We start from the raw sequence: 22,596 nt of genomic DNA on the forward strand, positions 1-22,596 counted from the left end.
TTATTATAGCTATATTTTCAACAGACGTCATTATTACAGGCTATACTTTCAACAGGCGTCATTTTTATAGACTACACTTTCAACAGCCGTCATTATTATAGGCTATACTTTCAACAGACGTCATTATTATAGGTCATACTTTCAAGAGACGTCATTATTATAGGCCATACTTTCAACAAACGTCATTATTATAGGCTGTACTTTCAACAGACGTCATTATTATAGGTCATAGTTTCAACAGACGTCATTTTTATAGGCTATACTTTCAACAGCCGTCATTATTATAGGCTATACTTTCAACAGACGTCATTATTCTAGGCCATACTTTCAACATACGTCATTATTACAGGCCATACTTTTAACAGACGTCATTATTATAGGCTATACTTTCAACAGACGTCATTATTATAGGCTGTACTTTCAACAGACGTCATTATTATAGGCTATACTTTCAACATACGTCATTATTACAGGCTATACTTTCAACATACGTCATTATTACAGGCTATACTTTCAACAGACGTCATTATTATAGGTCATACTTTCAACAGACGTCATTATTATAGGCTATACTTTAAACAGACGTCATTATTACAGGCTGTACTTTCAACAGACGTCATTATTATAGGCTATACTTTAAACAGACGTCATTATTATATATACTTTCTACAGATGTTATTAATTCAATATATTTGAAATACAACATTTACAAGCAGATGACACATTTTTGAAGTGCAAAACATTCTTACCTCTTTACTTCCTTATTTTCTGTTTAGTATTTCATTTATTATTTCCCTTTCTTATTCAAGGTATTTATTACTAAGTTAGTCATCAGACTGAATTTGTTGGTTTTTATTTTTCCGCATAATAGGCCCAATATTATTTTGCGGAAAAGGGAATTTTTTAGTATTTTTTTTTCACATAATAATATTTCAATTTGTGTATAATCATAAGCTATCAATATCAAGATAGAATTCAGCAGGTAAAAATGAATGAAGAATCAACAATGAATGGCATGTGGCGATAAAAAAAAAGAAAAGAAATTTAAATATGATTATTGTTGACACCTTTCTGGTCGTGAGATCAACGCAAACCTCATCTTCTCACGTGCATATCTAATGCACGAGCGTCATTCGATTCTTTTATCGATGGCCTTTTGTTATATTTCATCAAATGGCACCGGTTAATGAAAACGTAGCTCTCGATTTTATTCTGATAACCTCGCTCGTAACAATGACGTCAGACTTACTATAAAAACCGACTTGATTTTCATACAAAAACACATCGAGAAAGTTTTCCGCAGTTCCTGGTTTTAGAACATAAACATCGTTTACATTATAACGACATGTATAAAATATATTTTATGTTTCCACACGTCGTCCAATCAAAATGTTTCTATGACGGGCACGTGTCTCACGACAGATTTGATTAGTTGGCTACTAGAATATTAATAAAAGTTTCTAGATTCCCACGACTATTGATCTAATAACAGTGGGGTACCTTGAAACTAATCGATAACGAGGTCGTCTGGTATGGTATATGCAAATGTATCACATGTATGATATCACAAGCTAATTTGAATAAAGACTCATTAATATGAATAATGCCAGTGTTAAACCTTGTCAATAGAAAAATACTACAGAACGCTAGGAATGGAAGGCTACCACGTGGACTAGACCGCGAGCTCGGTGTAGCAGACGACAGACGGGAGCTGATGACGACATGACTGCTGCAAGTATTCGATGAAAAGTGCTGAAATTGAGCAGAAGTGATTATGATAATTATTATCGTCTGCTAATTTTGTTTACCTATTATGCCTACCTGTATATTATATATTGTAGTAAACAATCAGGCCAGGTGTGACGCGTTGTGACGCAGTGTGACTTATTAATCACGGTTTGAATAGAAGGGAATAGTCATATCAATAGTATATCTGTTTCATTTGAAAATAATAGTATATGAATAATGGAAAGTGTGATTTATGAATTTTATAAATGTGAATTTTGGATTTAAGGAAGTTTTATGAATTGAAAAGTGTTACAATAACGTAACCCGTAACGGAACGTAACGTATTCTATAAAGTGGGCATATATGACGTAACAACTGGTGTATATGAATTCCATAAGTGGTGTATATGAAATGATTAAGTGTGATATATGAATATAAGTGCACGGATATAAAATGATTAAGGGCTATATGAGTTAGTTTATGGATAAAGTAATTACGGTCGGGAGATGTAATTTAGAAATAGTAATAAGAGGACCCGATGCCTGGATAAAGTTATCGGATGGTGGAGGCTAGCATTTCCGCATTCAGGAGTAGTATCACAGTGAAGCATGAAAAGTTTGTGGTTCGGATTTCATTTTGTTTGGATTATTTTTATACCTCATCAATCCCAATTCGTAACAGGTATGTTCATAATCTTCTACAAAATATCACAAATTGAAACTGCTATACATATTTTACTCACCGATGATCATCAACGCATATGATAAAAACCATCCTTGGTCACACATTACTGTTAGCTAAATTATCAAAATACCTTCAAAATATTTAATTCTTTTAGCGATATTATTTCTTTTTTCATATATATTATATTCATTTTGATTGTTTACAATGTTGGGTGCAGTTCAATTCATTGCCACTTTTTCTGGGAAATGAGCACTTGCAGCCTACTTATCTATAACAAGTAAAGTACACGCATTGGTATACATTGCGAGATGCTTTACGTGTTTAAGGTATTCGTATACTTTAGGTTTGAATATTTGAATATGATGTTATTTACCATAGCAAAGAACTGTTTAATCTTACATGTATACATATAACATATGATTTAAGCTATCCATTCAAATAATCACTTGTACACATGTTTAAGAGTACACGTAAAAAATAGGATGGGGAGGGGGGTGGGGTCCATTAAAAAAAGAAATTATTTGCAACAATCTCTCTCGTTTGCCTCCCCCGTGAATTCGCTAATTTTGTTCAAGCGTGTAACGCCAAAAGTTTGAAAGTTGAGCCTCATTTTTAAAACTAGCTGTGCTGGTGAGGATTATATATCAGAAACATGTCTTGAAATACAACGCTCTGCTTTAGCAAAAGTTAAAGGCTCTAGTCGCCGAGGTCACCAACCTATTTATACTTCTTTCGCCATTTTTACACCGCCTGCGAATTGCATTTTATTGGGTGTCAGTAAATACAAATATTATTTCTAAAGGCTAAAAACACAAACATAATTTCTACGGTAACAGAAGGTATATTTTAAAATTCGGCTAAATGATTTACCAAGTCCCTGAACATTTTAAAACAATAAATACACACTTTCTAACTTACAATTATTTTATATATTTGTACTCAAAATATTTCAGTAAATTCAAATAGCAATTTTACCAACAACTAAATGCATAACTAAATCATTTTTAATTCATTTCCTTAAAATTTCAAACAGGTAGCATTATAAAAAATAGACGAACGATGAAAATTATAACCCTTAAAATTTTCTACTTTTTTCATCCTTCGTCTTCTAACATTTTCTTCCGACTCTTTCCCTGTTATAAATAAAATTGACCAAAAAACAGCTAAGAATTTTGCTAAAAATTTCTCAAAATTTTCCCCAAAGTCTATTTAGAATATATTTGACGCCAAACCTTAAGGCGATAATTTTTAAACCACAAACGCAAGGTAACGAAGGGTAAATTATAATGGTTTTGGGAGATGTGATATTCTCAGTAACTATGTTATAATTGTTTGAAATCTTCAATAATACAAGATATAATATAATGTTATAAATATTTAACAGATGGAAGAATAAAATATTGAAAAATCTACATCGAATTCTCATAATGTCCTCTTTTTAATCTTTTCATAATGATCGTTTCTATGTCAACAATTAAAGTTTTCTATAAAATGAAATTCCGACGTATCCTTTTACCCCTTTTCCACTTATTATCGTATCTGTTGCATCTAGAAATTCGAAATTACTCTCAGAAATATTTTTGTATCTCGTCATTTTATTTTGAATTTTTTGAAGTACTCTCCATGTAACAATTTTTTATTTTTATTTGCCTCGAGGAAAATCGAACCCACGGCACTTGTTGACTCGACGTATTTTCAGATTCCAGTGTCATTCCAAAATATTTATTTCAGTTCCATTGTTTGAATTCTTTCAATGATGAGTTCGTGAAGTTCGTCTGACGATTGTAGTAGAATGTTGGCACGTTGCCCAGATATATTACCCACCCAGACAAGGAGTGAAAAAATTCCTCAAGTTTTAATTTTATTCCATTTACAAATAGAAATACATGTCTGGTTCCAACGATTTTTCTTCACTTTTCTTCAACTGCCACGATCTTAGCTTTTCTTTCTTTACAATATTTCATAAGGAAAGGACGGGTGACTAGGTGCTCAAACTAGATGACACTACAGTTGTATGGTCGACATCTCAAAAGGATAAGTGACTCGGTGCTCAAACTAGATGACACTACAGTTGTATGGTCGACATCTCAAAAGGATAAGTGACTCGGTGCTCAAACCGGGAGACATTAGAGTTGTATGGTCGACATCTCAAAAGGATAAGTGACTCGGTGCTCAAACTAGGTGACGCTACAGTTGTATGGTCGACATCCGAAAAAGATAAGTGACTTGGTGATTGCTCAAATTAAAGGTCACTACAGTCCTGTGGTCGACATCCGAAAAAGGATAAAGCTCTCTGTGCTAAAACTAAATGATGACACAGTTGTACGTGGTCACCATCCGAAATTTCTATATCTTTAGTGATTTACAGAAGTGCCTCCATCTCTGTTTGGGAGTAATGGGGATGATGGTTACAGTTGAAAGCCGCTGACTTTGTTTTTGCTATAGAGATCCAGCTACTCGTTGCTTTCAAACACTTGGGACTTTGACCCTCGTTGGAATATTTTATATGAAGTTTCTGTGAAAGGTCTAAGGGTGTGGAATTCTTTTTGAAACAGTAAGTTGTGCCTTATATCCACCTGCCAATTTCTTTTTTTCTAAAAAATTCGTCTGCAAACGATTAAACGATCTCTTTAAAACTCGTTTGTAACAAGGATAAAGATATCTTGAAAACAAAAAATAAATATATAAAAATTCGTCATATTACACTATATTGCGTAATAATGATTAATGAATAATAATAACAACGTTTGTTATTGTTATTGTTATCGCCAACGAATCTGAAATAAGAATAATACACAATTTTTAGAATATATAAATTAAACCATTTTCGGTATATAAAGCTATTTGATTTTGCAATTTAAATATTTTTGCCAAATTTTATTTATGTTACCGATAAAATTGTCACAGAAACGAAAATATCACTTGTCTCCAATTTCCAGGAGTTATCATCAACAAATCTAATTGTCAGCCGAATAATACTAAAACAGGTATACTTAGAGACATGAGTTGCCATAGTAAGGCAGTTATCCCAAAAGATTAAGGAAGTTTAGATTGTAACATTGCTGTTTACACTTTAATTGCGGTATAATATGGTTCAAGGAGATAGGCTAATGTAAATAAGAATCATATTAATCGCGACTATTTGAATATCATATAACTTTCCTTATATAGTGCAGGATATCAAATTCTATTTCATTTATAATTTTCCTTAATATATTTCTGAAAAGATGACAGATATAGAAATGTACACGAAATTTAGTTTAACGTTTTTCTTTAACGTACCTTATAGCATAGAACTGTAAAAAAAACAAGTATTAACAATCCGAATAGCAAAACGAAAAACGCAATCCAAAATAATATATTGGTAATACATTGGTAGCATCTAACTTTTATGAATTTAAAATCTGAATTCTTTTACTAGAAGAATAAGAAATAATTAAGGGTGTTCTCTTAGCAATCGGTCAAAAGTGGATTATCGGATACCGTTCATATTTTCTACGACTTTATCTCCAGCACGTGTCGAGGTGATACTTTGTTTCCGTCATTTCAATTAATTATTTAAATTAGATGATATCTGAACGACAATTGAAGCTATCCACGTGACCTAATCACATCTTGCTCTGAAATTTCTGATTGATATTACAGTGATAAAATTGGTGGTAGGGGTGGGGGTGGTGATGGCAACTCTCCAACCACAGAAATTAAAGAATTGAGTTTTATCCATCATTTCATGAAATTTCAAAACATTATTTTCAAAGTTATCATATTAGTATATCTCCAGTTTCATAGAAATATCAATTTATTTATTTATTTGAAATGAACACACTAACCGTGCGGAAATATGATAGAAAAAGTACTCGCCCTCAAAGCAAATTTTCCAAAATTACAGAATAAAAGTAAAGCGCAAAAGCGATTCAAATGAATGTAATTTTCGGTTTTACCTTCGGCTCTTTCGATTTTAAACTGTCGAGCAGCCTTCAGATTTCACTGCGAAATGGGGCTTACTATCACGGACAAAACAAAAGTAGTGCTAGATGCAATAATTAAAGTGTAAGATGAGATATTATTTGTAGCTTGTTGGCCAAATTATTTTTTTGTCACGATAACAATAAAACTGTGAGTAAAATTTGAAATATAGAGGAACTATTGTTTTCCTGTTTAAAGTTAATCTAGTGTTATATCGGAAATGTAATATCAGCTTATTGTTACAGTCAAATACGTCAAGTCATGGTACAACTCTTCCTGGTGTAGTTAAAGTGATAGAGTCGCTTAAAATTATTCACGTTTTCAGCTGATAGCACATGGGATTTTGTTAAAACTGTCGATTCGATTGCAGCAAAACCTTACAATTTTCAAAAAGAAATTCTAACGACCGGTTCGTCTACAATAAAATATATCAATATCTGTAAAATGTACACGGTATTAAGAAAAGAGGTTTTCTAACAAAAATTGTATGTATCCGGGACACTGATAGCATCGAAAATAAGCGTCTTATGACGTCACTGTCACACTATCCTTATATTATCAATCTCATCTTTTGCGACAGTCACGTCATGAAACACTTAGTTTTAGTGGAATTGCAAGAACTAAAAAAAATGGTGTGGTGCAAATTGATGATATCAGTGTCCCTTATACAATTTAAAAGTTTAGAAAACATCTTTAACAATCCCTTTAACTGTATGATCTTGGTCTGAAATTCATTGAAGGTTGAGGAAAACGACAGTCTTTGTCTTCCATACAATTTGAAAAATACTACAAACTTTACTATAAAATAAATAAATAAAAATTTGATTGAACGACCATCGATTCTGACTCGATACGATTTAACAATAAGATCAAAAATAAATTTGTTTCAATTTATTTTGAATTTAAAACTGATTCATGGGTTTTTTTCTGAGGTAATTGGAAGATCCGGCGTTCTATAGTAATGAAAAAAGTATTTTATATCAAATAAATATTTATAAAGCTCGCGTATGCGTTATTGATGATTTTATAGCGTTTTAAACGCTGATATTGGTAATTGATATTTATGTCCTTAAATTGTTTTCAAATCTAAAATCGATCAACGAACTTTGAACAATATTGTTATCGTTACCTGGAAATTTCAATAAAACTTTTACCTTCATCTCTCCGCACTGAAAGTTTTTAAAATGTAAGGAAAAAGTTATAAAGCCCGAACACGTTATTGAAATTGATATACCGTACATAATAACTTCAAAAATTATTTGGAACTATTTGTTTTATAATGAATACAAGTACTAGATTTACTATCTATATCAAAACTATATGTTTATAAAATTAATAATTTCAATTATCTATGAAAGAGCGAATGATATTTCATGTACTGTCTTTATAAAAAAATGTTTTATAATGAGTTACATTTCAACTATATATCTTATAATGAATAATACTGTCGATATTATAACTATATATTTTATAATACTAATTCAACTATATATCTTATAATGAATAGTACTGTCGATATTATAACTATATATTTTATAATACTAATTCAACTATATATCTTATAATGAATAGTACTGTCGATATTATAACTATATATTTTATAATACTAATTCAACTATCTATCTTTATAATGAATAGTACTGTCGATATTATAACTATATATTTTATAATACTAATTCAACTATCTATCTTTATAATGAATAGTACTGTCGTTATTATAACTATATATTTTATAATACTAATTCAACTATATATCTTATAATGAATAGTACTGTCGTTATTATAACTATATATTTTATAATACTAATTCAACTATCTATCTTTATAATGAATAGTACTGTCGATATTATAACTATATATTTTATAATACTAATTCAACTATATATCTTATAATGAATAGTACTGTCGATATTATAACTATATATTTTATAATACTAATTCAACTATCTATCTTTATAATGAATAATAGTACTGTCGATATTATAACTATATATTTTATAATACTAATTCAACTATCTATCTTATAATGAATAATACTGTCGTTATTATAACTATATATTTTATAATACTAATTCAACTATATATCTTATAATGAATAGTACTGTCGTTATTATAACTATATATTTTATAATACTAATTCAACTATATATCTTATAATGAATAGTACTGTCGATATTATAACTATATATTTTATAATACTAATTCAACTATCTATCTTTATAATGAATAATAGTACTGTCGATATTATAACTATATATTTTATAATACTAATTCAACTATCTATCTTATAATGAATAATACTGTCGATATTATAACTATATATTTTATAATACTAATTCAACTATATATCTTATAATGAATAGTACTGTCGTTATTATAACTATATATTTTATTATGAATAACTGATAAACTATACGTTTTATAATAAATGATAGTTCATATACTACCGGTACAAAAACTATACTTTTCATAATAAATGATAGTTATGACACTATACGTTTCATATGTGTTTTGTAATGAAAAACAGTCAAACAATTAGATTTATAACGAGAAACAGCCAAATTACCAAATTATGTGCTTTATAATGAGACACAGCCAAACTATTTTTTTATAATGAATAATAGTCAAACTATTTTTTTTATAATGAATAATAGTCAAACTATCTGATTTATAATGAAAAACAGTTAAACTATATGGTTTATAATGAATAATAATCAAACTATGTGGTTTTAATGAATAATAGTTAAACTATTAGATTTATAATGAGAAACAGCCAAACTACGTGCTTGAAAAGCAGTTAAACTACGTGATTTATGATGAATAATAGTCAAACTATGTGGTTTATAATGAGACACAGCCAAACTATGTGGTTTATAATGAGACACAGCCAAACTATGTGGTTTATAATGAGACACAGTCAAACTATGTGGTTTATAATGAGACACAGCCAAACTACGTGATTTATGATGAATAATAATCAAACTATGTGGTTTATAATGAGACACAGTCAAACTATGTGGTTTATAATGAGACACAGTCAAACTATGTGGTTTATAATGAGACACAGCCAAACTTTGTGGTTTATAATGAGACACAGCCAAACTTTGTGGTTTATAATGAGACACAGCCAAACTTTGTGGTTTATAATGAGACACAGCCAAACTTTGTGGTTTATAATGAGACACAGCCAAACTTTGTGGTTTATAATGAGACACAGCCAAACTTTGTGGTTTATAATGAGACACAGTCAAACTATGTGGTTTATAATGAGACACAGTCAAACTATGTGGTTTATAATGAGACACAGCCAAACTTTGTGGTTTATAATGAATAATAGTTAAACTATTTGTTGAAACTAAAACTAAACTAAACTAGTTGATGACCGTATAAAGAATGTTATCAATAACCAATAGTCTGATATCATACCTTCCTAACTACTCGTACGATTTATCAGGTGTTGTTGCCCCGATGACTTCGTGATAATCTTTCTGACTCAACCATGACACAGTTGGGTTTTTACCTCTATTTTACTGACTAATAATTCATTTATTGTTTATTTCATAGTTTCTAACACTCAAATTTAAAGTATAACCTTGCAGGTATCAAATGTTAATTTTTAAATAATTGAAGGTCTGTGTACGTTACATACCCAAGGACAGTTGGAAATTGGAAAAGAAAAGTCAAATGCCGCCAACCTTGCAAAATATACCTTAAAATACTATAAGGCGACCCCCGCTTTTTTAGCACAAATAAGAATAAGGGAATAGAACGTATTTGGTTTGAGGTGGATAGTTGCAACCTTTATGATTTATTACAACCGTCACGACGTTCTAATATCGCATGAACCATCTAGGCAGTGAATGCTTCCGCTTTCTTACCATTTAAAACACTTTACGATTGTGTTTAGCCAACCAGCATTCAGTTTTAATTTGTCCACTCATATCACAGCATACTTTCAGTCAGAGTAAGTTTAGTTGGAAAACACAAATTACACTCATATATGATGAATACGGCCATTGCATCTTCACAATATCAAGCTATTACCAACTGCGTCTTATACCTTGAACGCAACAGTCACCTTTCTTATACATGTATCACCATCTACACAATGTCAAACTATAACGAACTGCGTCAGCGAATAGCTTGATATTGTGAAGATGTGCAACTGCTGATTCTGAAGTTTCAGTCAGTAATTTCTCGAGGATCCTCTATCAATCTGTTCTCATTTATAATGAATAGAAGAAAATCACCAGGAAAAGCAATTCATTACTACAATAAGCTCTCCAATTCGGCTAATTTGACTTTTCTGTTTAGAACAAAGCCACTTTCGATACAAATCTACCAGAGTTGAGACAGGGACAATATGATGCTAAAACGTATGTTTTCAACCACAGGGCAAGTCCAAAGATGACATTTAGGCCATTTGATGTGCCACAGCCAGTCACATGCTGTGAAAATTAACTTTCCAACTAAAATATATACAACATCTCATATGATACTTTACACATTCACATTGTCAACTCAGAAAATTATTACTATCAAACTATGTGAGAACGTGCCTGGTATCCAATCATAGATACACTTTCGATATTTGGGGACATCATTTTCATGCTGATTCGATTTGGGGACACATACAAAAACAGGTTGAAAACCACTGTGCTAAAACCACCTACCGATCTGCTGGTGTTGATACCTATCAAACTATGTCATCGGAACTGGGTTAATAGCACGGTAGCCCTGTCGATAGTTTTTCTCCACCTACTTTTGTAACCTTTGTTGATAACCTGATCAATGTCCGTACCAATATTGGAATCTCTTACGCCATCATAACCCGATGTGTACTGGTGAGGCATTTATAATCTGTGATAACACCTCTATAATATTGTACGTTTATTGTCAAAATAGTCTGTGTCGAAGTAGGAATCATACCGATGTAGCATTATATACCGTTCTGTACCTGTAACCTGCGATGACCCGGGGTCAATATTTTACCTGTAATTAACTGATAATATCAATAGGTAATTATCTAACTCTGCTGGGGGTCTTAACACCTATATTATATTCTCCTATTGTTCTCGTCATCAATGATCGATCACCTTGTATCAGCTGTTAGAAATTACTTTTTGATTGATTTTTATATTGTTATATGACAAATGCTTTCATCTCTTTTGTTTATTTTCTCAGGTGTGTCGAAACGACATCCGATACGGATTTTTGGAAGTTGAGCGCACTGTGTTTCATTTCCTTTTTTCTTTTCTCAAAATATTTTTTATAAACACTTCAAAAAAATAAATTCAAGGCCCCGTGCCCGGGAAAAATATTCCTCGAAAGTCCCCTCTCCTCTCGTGCCCACCCCCTGTAGACACGGGCCTGAAGAAATGTAGTGTGAATGGAAGGAAAAGCAAGACTAAAGTGTTATTGACATCCAATTTGCCTGGTCATAACGATCTGTGGTCATCGTCTGGTCAGAGTGGACTGACATTACCCTAATGGTCGCCATACATATTCGCATCCTTGACCTTGACAGGAAACTATGTCTGGAACGCTCATTAAATTGATTCTCTGGCTGATGACCTTGACCTTTCTTTCTGAAGTCAGAATAGATGACCCAGACGGCTTTCAACAGAAGTCAAATAATATGGTTTAAGGTTTATTTCCAAGTAGAAACCTGACATGATTCGTGGCAATGTAGTGAACATCTTCCCAATGTCAAGCTATTACGAACTACTGCAACTTATACCTTGATACAATAGACACTATTCTATATCAGAGAACGATTTGATTCGATTGTACGCTAGCGAATACAGCCTCGAGCATTTATAGAAACGCCCCCCTCCATGCATTTCTCCATACAGCCGACGATGCCATACAATTTTAGCTCTGTGCTTTTGTTTAGATGACTGTATTGCGATGAAACCTCGCTAAATTTTGCGCTTCATGTCCTACCAATGATTTTGCACGAACATTAAACCGAAGGAATATGTGAAACATTTGAGCTCTTTGAAAATTAAGACACTATACCCCTTCGTCGGACGCTATTCCTTTACGTCTGTTGCCCCGCGGTATTTTTTCAACCCGGTGTCCCCCTGTCAGTGATGCAGGTAAGAGGGACTGACATGAATAAAGCGTCTTGTTGTTCGGATGGGACAATAAACCGAGGCCCTGTGTGCTACAGGCTGTAGATGTTAAAGATCCCTTGACAGTTGGAAATCCAAAAAGAGCAGGCTAATGCCGCTGTCCTGGTAAAATTTCCCTCATTGCACACTTTGATTTATCACGGCTTTGTGAGTATCTATTGTATATTGAAAATGAGAAGAGATCAAGACCTAGATAAAGTACAGACTGTATTAATTATTCAGTGTGTCATCATTGTTCAATATCAGACTGGTATTTCTATTATAAATCAACCATCTTTATCATTTCTCGCTTTGATGCTTCAAAAATTCTACCTTCAATACATGTACTCAATCAACATCTTCTGGTCAGGGGTTTACGGTGACTCCATGAGATGGACGCTTAGTCGCAAACCTAAAGTCCCAGTGGGTAACTCGGACACATGTCATTCGGTTATCAGTGAAGTCAAATGTCCGCGGTGGCTCAGTACGGTAGTCGCTATGACTCGCTAACCTAAAGGCCCAGATGTAATTCGGGCACAAGTCAACCCTGTTGCACCTGGTCAGAGCTATTAGGGCTCCTCGGTGGCTCAGTGAGTTTGAGGCTAGGTCGCTAACCTGAAGGTCTAGAGATCAATCCCGGCATTAAATTGGGTTATACCTTTGTATTTCTCAACCCGGTTCCCCACTCAGTGATGCAGTTCGGATGGGCTGGCATTTATAAAGCGTCTAGTCGTTCGGATGGACAATTAACCAATCTGATCACTTCTATATTACGAAAAAAAGGCTGTAAGTTCTTTCTTCGTAGGTTGGTTGTTCTGGAGGTTCGCATAATCCTTAAGCGCACCTGTTGTTGACTACTGAGATGACGACTGAAGTAGTGAAACAGATGATAAATTATTAATGTATAACTGATGAAATAACAATGTCATATCGACCATATTGAATATTATCATACCATAATCCAATATTACACCTACTTCAATTGATGAATGGTGTACTTGAAGAGATGGCGTTACATGGTACAGACATGCTTTCTCATATCCGGTTCCATGGGTGATTCCTGACAATGCATTGGATTTTAAACAACTTTATATTCTGGCATAAACAATGACGGTGCACTACTCTTAAGAAATTCTTCTGGAGCATTATAGATGAAGTATGTAGACTAACAGAACCATTACGCAGATGCAGAGTACCTTGACCAGAATTACTTACTTCCAATGGCATCACTATTACTACTTCCTTACTGCCGCCAATGGAACTAGTAAATTTCTTCATCCGTTTGATCATACTCAGGCTTATTGAAATTGGCATGGAATTGTCCACCAGATAAATGACAGAATTTCTTCAGGAATTCTTGTTACTGTCAGCTGAAGTGGTAGTCATGTTTGCTTTGATTGTAAAATGGCGGCCAAACGACGAGCAGACGTCAATATAATTCTCCCGCCAAGACGCAGAAACAGCTTTTTTTCGTGTTTTTAATAAACTAGGAGCTCTTGTCTTGTTTATTGGAACCGTCTTGATGTGACGTCAAGAGTCTTGAGTCTTGGTTGTCAAGTAGCATCTGTTCCTTCTGAACTCTTATTATCTCTCGGATCTGCCCTCTGTCTTTTGACCGGATTATCAGGTCTCATTGATAGATCGATTAATTAGTTGTATCTGTAGTCTCGGTCGTCTCATTTGACCTCCTCGATCACAATTAATTAACACTTCCTAATAAATTGAAACTATGTTGAAGCAAAGTTCAAAGATGGTATTGATTTTCATCCAGAACTTCAAATCTGGAAGCGAATTTTATTGTTTCTTCGAAAAAATTCGAGAATTCGTGACCTGATCTCTAAATACGATCAATTCATTTGAGGATTGCAACTTCTTTAAACCTCTTTGAATCGTACACTAGTGAAAACAGCCAATCAGAGCCCTCGACAGAAAGCAATAAGCTAAAATGTTAACAGTCTTTCTGTAAGGGTCTCTGATTGGCTGTATTCAATAGCGTAGAATTCAATCAAATCGCCGCAAGAAAGGTGGTTTTTGTAGTCAAGTTATAAGACACAGTTGTGAAGATGTGATACAAGAATAGAGGCTACTGCAGTCAAGGCTAGGTTGAGATGAAAAACCGCACTTTGCATCTGTATGTCGTTATTTAGGTCGAGTTTTTAATATCTACCAATAAAACACGATAACAAAAATAAAGCAAGAATTTTGATGAATGAAAATGAGAATGATATTACAGGTAAAATAACAGTCATCTGAACAGATGGTCGGAATCTCAGATAATTCATAAATATTACATGCATTATCATCTTCACTATGTCAAGCTATTACGATCTGCTTCTAATACCTTGGTACCAGTGGGTTCTCTTATTTTATCACGATATGCAGACATTTGATTGGATCGTACTCTAGCGAAAGCCAATCAGAGGCGTCAATAGAAATAAACCAAGTATTAACAATCTGAACAGCAAAACGAAACCCGAAATCCAAACAACATACTGGCAAGACATTGGTAACAGATAATGAACTTAGATATAAGCTATACTATATAACCATGTTATATATCAGTAATCAATAAGAGAAAATGTAAAATATTGAAATCTTAAATAACTCGTATCGTATCATATCGATTAGAAAATACTTATATATATATATTATTATGTTTTATGGTTTCATTCAATGAATAATTGATTCTTAGTTCAATTTATTTATTTCATCTATGATACTATTTCGTGTTGTGTGGGTTCAAATCTTCCTCATGGTGACATTTCATGCCATGTGTGGTCCTTTTTGGAAGATCTGTTGGAGCTGAAATGGCTTAGCAAGTAAGATGCACACTCGCAATCACAGAGATCCGAGAGTTCAGACGATATAGGTCGTATATACCTTCGAATTTTCATCCCTTTGTCAGTGATGTTAGTTGGAAGAGTTTGCAAGGAAATTCGTTAAATCGTTCGGAGCAGAAATGTAGAACATGGAACCCAAATTCAATCCATAGAGAGTCATGCAAGAACAGTTGTACGTTGATATCTTCATGCAATTCATTTTAATGCTACGTACGTTTTAGCAGCGTTAATATTCACAATCACAAATTTACGATATGAAAGTAACGATTGCAGAGAGTAAAATGTTTTTGACATGTTCAAATGTGTCACTAAACAGTTACAGTTAATGCGATATTAATAAAGTTTTCATACGCCTGATTGACACTGACAACGTTTTCATCGAAACATCTGCCTGAAACGTCATTTTGCTTCAACGCGCATGTCGTTAAGTCGCGTGTACGTAGCCTCAATTATCCAGATCAGTTTCAATATGATATTATTTAGTCCAATGACCTTCGTTTTTTTTATTGAATACCAATGAAGCACAAGTCTTGATTAATTAGTCCGATAAGGTCGATGTATTTCTATAAAAAAAAGAAACATTTCGGATAGATTACAAGTCTGTTTAATCAAGGCTATATACCTGCACGTGTTGTCGCGAGATCACGCGATATGCACAAACGACCACGGCTTCCTGCTGTTTATCCACGAGACAAACTTGCAATCTTAACTAAAATATTTAAATATTCATTTAAATAACGGAACACAACTTTATGGTATGCCATTCCCGAGTTTTTATTGTACACAACATTTCAACAATTTACATTGTCATCATCAGTTTATATAGTATACTACTCCTGAGTTTTATTGTACACAACGTTTCTACAATTTACATTGTCATCATCAGTTTATATAGTATACTACTCCTGAGTTTTATTGTACACAACATTTCAACAATTTACATTGTCATCATCAGTTTATATTGTATACTACTCTTGAGTTTTATTGTACACAATGTTTCAACAATTTACATTGTCATCATCAGTTTATATGGTATACTACTCCTGAGTTTTATTGTACACAACGTTTCAACAATTTACATTGTTATCATCAGTTTATATAGTATACTACTCCTTAGTTTTATTGTACACAACGTTTCTACAATCTACATTGTCATCATCAGTTTATATGGTATACTACTCCTTAGTTTTTATTGTACACAATGTTTCAACAATTTACATTGTCATCACCAGTTTATATAGTATACTACTCCTGAGTTTTTATTGTACACAATGTTTCTACAATTTACATTGTCATCATCAGTTTATAAGGTATACAACTCCTGAGTTTTATTGTACACAACATTTCAACAATTTACATTGTCATCATCAGTTTATATGGTATACTACTCCTTAGTTTTTATTGTACACAATATTTCAACAATTTACATTGTCATCATCAGTTTATAAGGTATACTACTCCTGAGTTTTATTGTACACAACATTTCAACAATTTACATTGTCATCATCAGTTTATATGGTATACTACTCCTGAGTTTTATTGTACACAATGTTTCAACAATTTACATTATCATTATCTAGTAAAATGTGAACTCTACCCCCGAATTTCCCTTATTAAGGTATTCAAGGCTTAATGCTAGTACTGTCTCCAACATAGACGCTGAGATATTGATCAGCATTCAAGGTGTTTTGGGGGGATTTTTGAAGGGATTATGCGATTGTCGTGCAGTCCAATCAAAACCCAAATCAACCCCTGAAAATGGCGAACCATGTCCTTGAATAATTGATAAACAGAATATCTTTAAACAAAAGTTTGATATGAATATTGATTCCACTGAACAAATATTTTATTAAATTCTTCATATTCAATTCGAACAAATCTCAAAGGAAATGTACTCTGTTGTTTAAATATGGAAAACAAAACCTGCAAAATGAAAGATGATAGTACATCCTGATGGATGGAATGTATCAAATATAATTTAACATGCGATATAAACCAGAGACGTCAATAACAGAGAAATAGGTTAACTAGATATAAAAAAACAATGATAACTTTCTTCAGTAATAAACAAATAAACAAACAATAATAACAAGTCTCAGAAATTAACAGTTAAATTAAACTTAGACCAAACTTTCCTTCCGTTTTTTATTAACTTTTAATTTTAATATAGCCACTTCAGTTAGGGTCTAACGCAAGCCCTCTTGAACGGTCGTCAGCTTAACCTCTTCAACAAAATGCTTAAATTTGACCTCTTAAGATTGAAAGAGTTGGATTTTGCAATTTAGATATTAAAGAATTGGAACATTCTATTGGCTATTTGTCTTCAATATGACAATAGTAGATGAAGTTCACACAATTACTGGCCATTCAGTCTAAATTCATTTTATTAGAAATCGGCACGAACCAAGATTTATTTTTACATTATCATGTATTCTTAAGGAGGCGACAACACTTGACCATTCTTATAAAATCTATTTGACCGTCTGACTGACCATTGACTAACAAGCTTTATTATATTGACCAACGCATGCGTCAGTTCATTCATAACCTTTATCAGTTATTCAAATACTAATAACGCTAGGGCAATATCAACAATAACGTCGGATTAATATCTTTGATCTTTACTGCTATTTGGTTTATAGCAATCATATTGTTTGGTCATCTCTATTACCTGGGATTGGTACCTGATCGATTGTCATAGAAATACATATCAGGAACCTTAGCAAAGCTTCTAGTCATATGCGCTTTGCTTTGTCTAGTTTGTTCAGTCAGTCATAAGACGCTATAAATACAATATCACTGAAGACTTCAGATTTTCAGTCCAATCTTGCTGGACAATGGTCTATCTTGTTTATTAAGCTTCCCAATCAGATCGATTGTAGAGGAGATATCGAACAATATAAAAACACTTGATGTCAGAAATCAGGGAATGAAAATATAATATAAAAATATTATCTCAAGGTTTATTGACAACTGGTCGACTGTCCCCTATTGATTACTGACAACTGACAACTCCTGTTGTCTGGGCAAGTACGTTTTGTAGCTTTGTGGGTAACATTAAGAAAGCCGAATATATGTATTAGACCAAAGAATGTCCAAATTGAAACCCAATAATACATTCTAAACTGGCAGATTTTTGGACTAAAACCAAGAATTTTGTGGTGCCTACTAGTTTTTTGCGTGGTAAATCGCAATTCTGTTATGTCCACCAAATTGACTGTTACGTATTAAATAAACACTGTTTAAATTGTAAAAATAAATGTGGTTCTATGCACACACAGTGGGTATAAACCTCTTTACCATCTCTTTCTTGTGAATTTTTCAAACAAATTAAAAAGGTAAGCCGAAATGAAATCATATATATAGTTCCCATTTTCAAAATCGCATTGGCTATTTGTACCGTCACGATGCGTGTTCTCTATGGCTGCTAACAACGCTACAGATAAGATAAAACACAATAGATGCGCCAGTTTTGGGTTTTTAAAGCGTGAAGCCATTTTGATTGTCAAGTGATATTAAGTGACTTTGTTAGTGTTAGGTAGGGATGGCCATATGTTTTCAAATGCCCATTTTTGTACCGTCGCGGTGCGAATAGCCATGATCTTTCAAATAGCCATTCGTAATGCGTTTTCAGGAAACATCATAGTGTACCAAAATAACCTCGGAGCTTCAGCACTTAGTAATGGAAATGGCCAAGTCACATGCACAGAGAAGGTTGAAAATCCGTTATGTATTAATGCCAGCCGTCAAATTTCGTCGCTGACTAGAAAGTTACGTGACACGACAAAGCAGAATGACACGTGTCCTGGGCCATGGTCAAACATACTGGGTTCAATCATGTCAATTTCACAGAATTAATGTCGGAAAGAAACCATTTCCTTTTAATAGAAATGTTTTAGATACAAGGTTTCCAATATTAGCTAGGCTACAATAGATAATTGCTGGGTTTGGGGCGTAAACCAAAAACAGTCGCGGTGCCAGTCTGGATGCAGGGTTGGTGCCGCATTTGGAATCTCAACCTCAACGGTTACAGATCCCTCGAGAGTTGGAAATCGACAAAGAGTAGGCCTAGGCTAATGGCCTCGCCTGTCTTCATCAGCCCAATTTGATGCAGAACAGTAGGACGTAAAACTGCATTCATTTCAAAGCAACTGAAAACAGCAGGAATGCCACCTTAGTTTGTTGGACATGGATTTGTAGCACTAAGTGCTTTTTCAGGCCGAGTCGTGTCCATTTCCTCTGTACATTAAAGTAAAACTGAGGCTACATCAATTTATCATTAATATCTAGATACAAAGATGTGTACTCTCTCCTACAATAAATATAGTCAGTTTAATTACCCTTCGCCATTTCTCATTCAATATTCATTCACAGAGATAGGCTCTTAGTACTTCCGCCATTACTGCCTTGAAAGGACCACTTCATCAAACACTTCAGTGACAGAGGATGGACTGTAGCTCAGATGGTTAGAGCAACTAGAACCGGATGACGTCATTTCCTTGGTTACGTCCATCAAGTACTTCCGTCAGTGCCTTAGAGAGACGACCCCATTCTAACGCTTTAAAAGTGATCATTAATGTAAGGAAGGAGAACTGTCTTTTCTATAAAAACAAAATAGGCTACAGGATCACCACCATTAAGTGCAAAGGCATCCGATACATCGATATGGGACGAGATTTTATTAAGGTCGTCAAGTACTGGTAGGCCTGGTCACAGCTGAGTCAGATAACCCAATAACCAATCTAGATAAACCTATATTAGATATTTGGCAAGCTATATCGGGATACAGAAGCACGATAAGTCCATAGCATGGAAATTGATGTTTGAAAAAGGATTTAAAAGCAAATAACACCAATTGCAAACCTTTTAACGCACGTCCAGGGCCCAAGTATTGAAGTAAACTGTCTTCACTAGACATAAGGTGCAGAAAAATAGGGCGTAAAACCCCATTCATTTCATTTCATTTGTTTCATTATGCCTATCTTCCTCAGACCATCGGGTCGTAAAGTAAGACGTAAAACTTCATTCATTCCATTTTTCATTTCATAAAAGCAAGTTGCATCTAATTCAGAAAAGGTCAAATGTAACACACTTATCATTTGTTAATTTTTAAGACTCATTGAACATCCATGCTTGATCTATATTGTCTACCATTAAAGTTCAATGCAAAATATTTGTCACCTCTCAGCTCATTTGATATTGAATATAATGATAATCGCGTCTACTGTGTAGAACTAACCACCAGTCTAATTGAAACGGGAAAAACAAATGGCGATATAATTATCCTTCAAAGAAAACAATAAATTATGGGAGAAAAAGAAGAGATATTAATAAAAGTGTCCAAGTTGACGTTTTGATTAAAACCTTCTCCTTATAAAGGCCAACACGTGCATATTGATTGAATATGATTTGAAATTAGGTCAACACGTGCATGCGACAATTTATGTAGAATTTATAACCAGTTACACACAAATCATTTATTTCGAGCTATCAGATGTCGCTTAAATTGAAGAAGGTAGGAATTACCCTGAAGACTGGGTTAATAAGAGACAGTGGAAGTAGGGGCAAGGAATGGTTTAAACAATGGAGGAGGAGAAGACGTAATGGTAGTAGGCGAGACATATAGAGTAGTAGAGTGTATTAAGAGCGGGAAAAGAGAAAAGGTGAAGCCGTCTGATACTATTCCGGGAGTCAATGAATAGCACTTCTCTTATATTGAGAAGTACCCAATGTACCTCCATGCATTGCTTGGGAGAGTTATTTAAGGGTCAAAGATTTTCAAATATTTCACCTGTAAGGCGAAACTACTATCGGCTTTTAAAAAAATTCATAAGGATCCTCAATGGTCAGATTAAATCGCAAAGAAGTAATTCCCTTGATGAAAAACGTACATAAAACGTTATTTCTTAAATTTAAAAATCTGATTCGCATTCATGCCTCGACCTTGAACCATATTAAAATATTTGTACCATGTGTAAGTCATTCAGTCTGTCTCGGTATGATTGATTTTTATAAATATATTGTAGGACGTTTCTTAATCATTCACCAAGTTCAATATACATTATATATGTTAAATACGTGATCGTTGTTTGACTAAATACCACCTACAATGGTTGGACGCGTCGGCTGGCAATTTAGACAATCTCATCCGAGAGCTACTGGATAATATAGAGACAAGCTTGTTAATCGCTGGATTTTGTCGACCTACATCTGCCTGACAACTGAAGACTCACAGATGAGTTCGGAATGATCAGAAAAAGAAGACTTAGCCTCAAGCCAGGTCATTTGAGACCTGATATTCGCGAATTGAAAAGCACGTTTTTCTGATGCAGACTGCAATCAAAAGTTGGAGGATTCAAGACACCGTTAAGTTAAAGTCAACAGGCTTCAACACGTGGTTCGAGATTAGAACCCGCGACCACCATAAGTGCAATGAGAGAAGATTGCCAAATCAGTGCCAACAGTCCAAGAATTCTGGGTGTCGAGGTAGTTATACTATGATATAAAAACAACAAACTTAACCTAGAAATCGATCTACACCAAACCTATATCATAACTTCAATCTTCATTGTAATACATAGTGGTAGCTCTAGTAGTATTTGAATATGATGATACGGAGTGGTTTATGTACCAGTATCTTCACAATTATTGTCAAGCTCAAGAATTTTGTACTCATACCTTGACTACAATAGCAGCCTTTCTTGTTTCACGGAGTGCAATGATTAGATTGGATTGTACGCTAGCCAATACAGCCAATCAGAGCCCTCGACAAACAGACTGTAAACATTATAACTTATCTGTGTAGCTTCAGTAAGGAAGCAAGAATTCCAAGACTTTCCAAGCATCCTAAATGCTTCATGGTCTAATTATACGTCTTTGTAATAGAATCGAAATTCCATAACCGGCATGTGAAAGATGCTTGCGTCATGTTGTTTTGATTTCATTAAGGAAAGGGCTCTATAATAACAAGGCTTAGTATGTTTATTGAAGATTCTGTCTTGGAAAGTCACAAAAACTTTGTTTACTGTCGGAATGTGATTGGTTGATAATGCAGGCGTTTATTTGTAATAATACCTCGATTAAATTCACAATACAAGACGTTTTGCCGAGTATTATAGTCATTATCTCCCTTTAATAACAATTATCTCCCCTGAATGGTAATTATCTCCCTTGACTAATAATTACCTCCCTTATCTATTGATACTTTAATGAAGATAATTGTGGGTTTTTCAAATCTGTTGAAGACAAGAATCGTTTTATTA

General features: G+C 33.7%; 1 protein-coding gene across 1 annotated transcript; it reads right to left on the reverse strand.

The window, feature by feature from the left end:
* Positions 1–9,107: 9,107 nt before the first annotated feature.
* LOTGIDRAFT_122924 (hypothetical protein) lies at positions 9,108–9,701 on the reverse strand (the record flags this gene model as incomplete). The annotated part of the gene is made up of 1 exon (XM_009060413.1): positions 9,108–9,701. A coding segment is annotated over one exon (594 nt), but the record flags the coding sequence as incomplete, so codon positions are not given.
* Between the last annotated feature and the right edge of the window lie 12,895 nt (positions 9,702–22,596).

This window comes from Lottia gigantea (genome assembly GCF_000327385.1).
Source record: "Lottia gigantea unplaced genomic scaffold LOTGIsca_42, whole genome shotgun sequence".
NCBI classification, from domain to species: domain Eukaryota; kingdom Metazoa; phylum Mollusca; class Gastropoda; family Lottiidae; genus Lottia; species Lottia gigantea.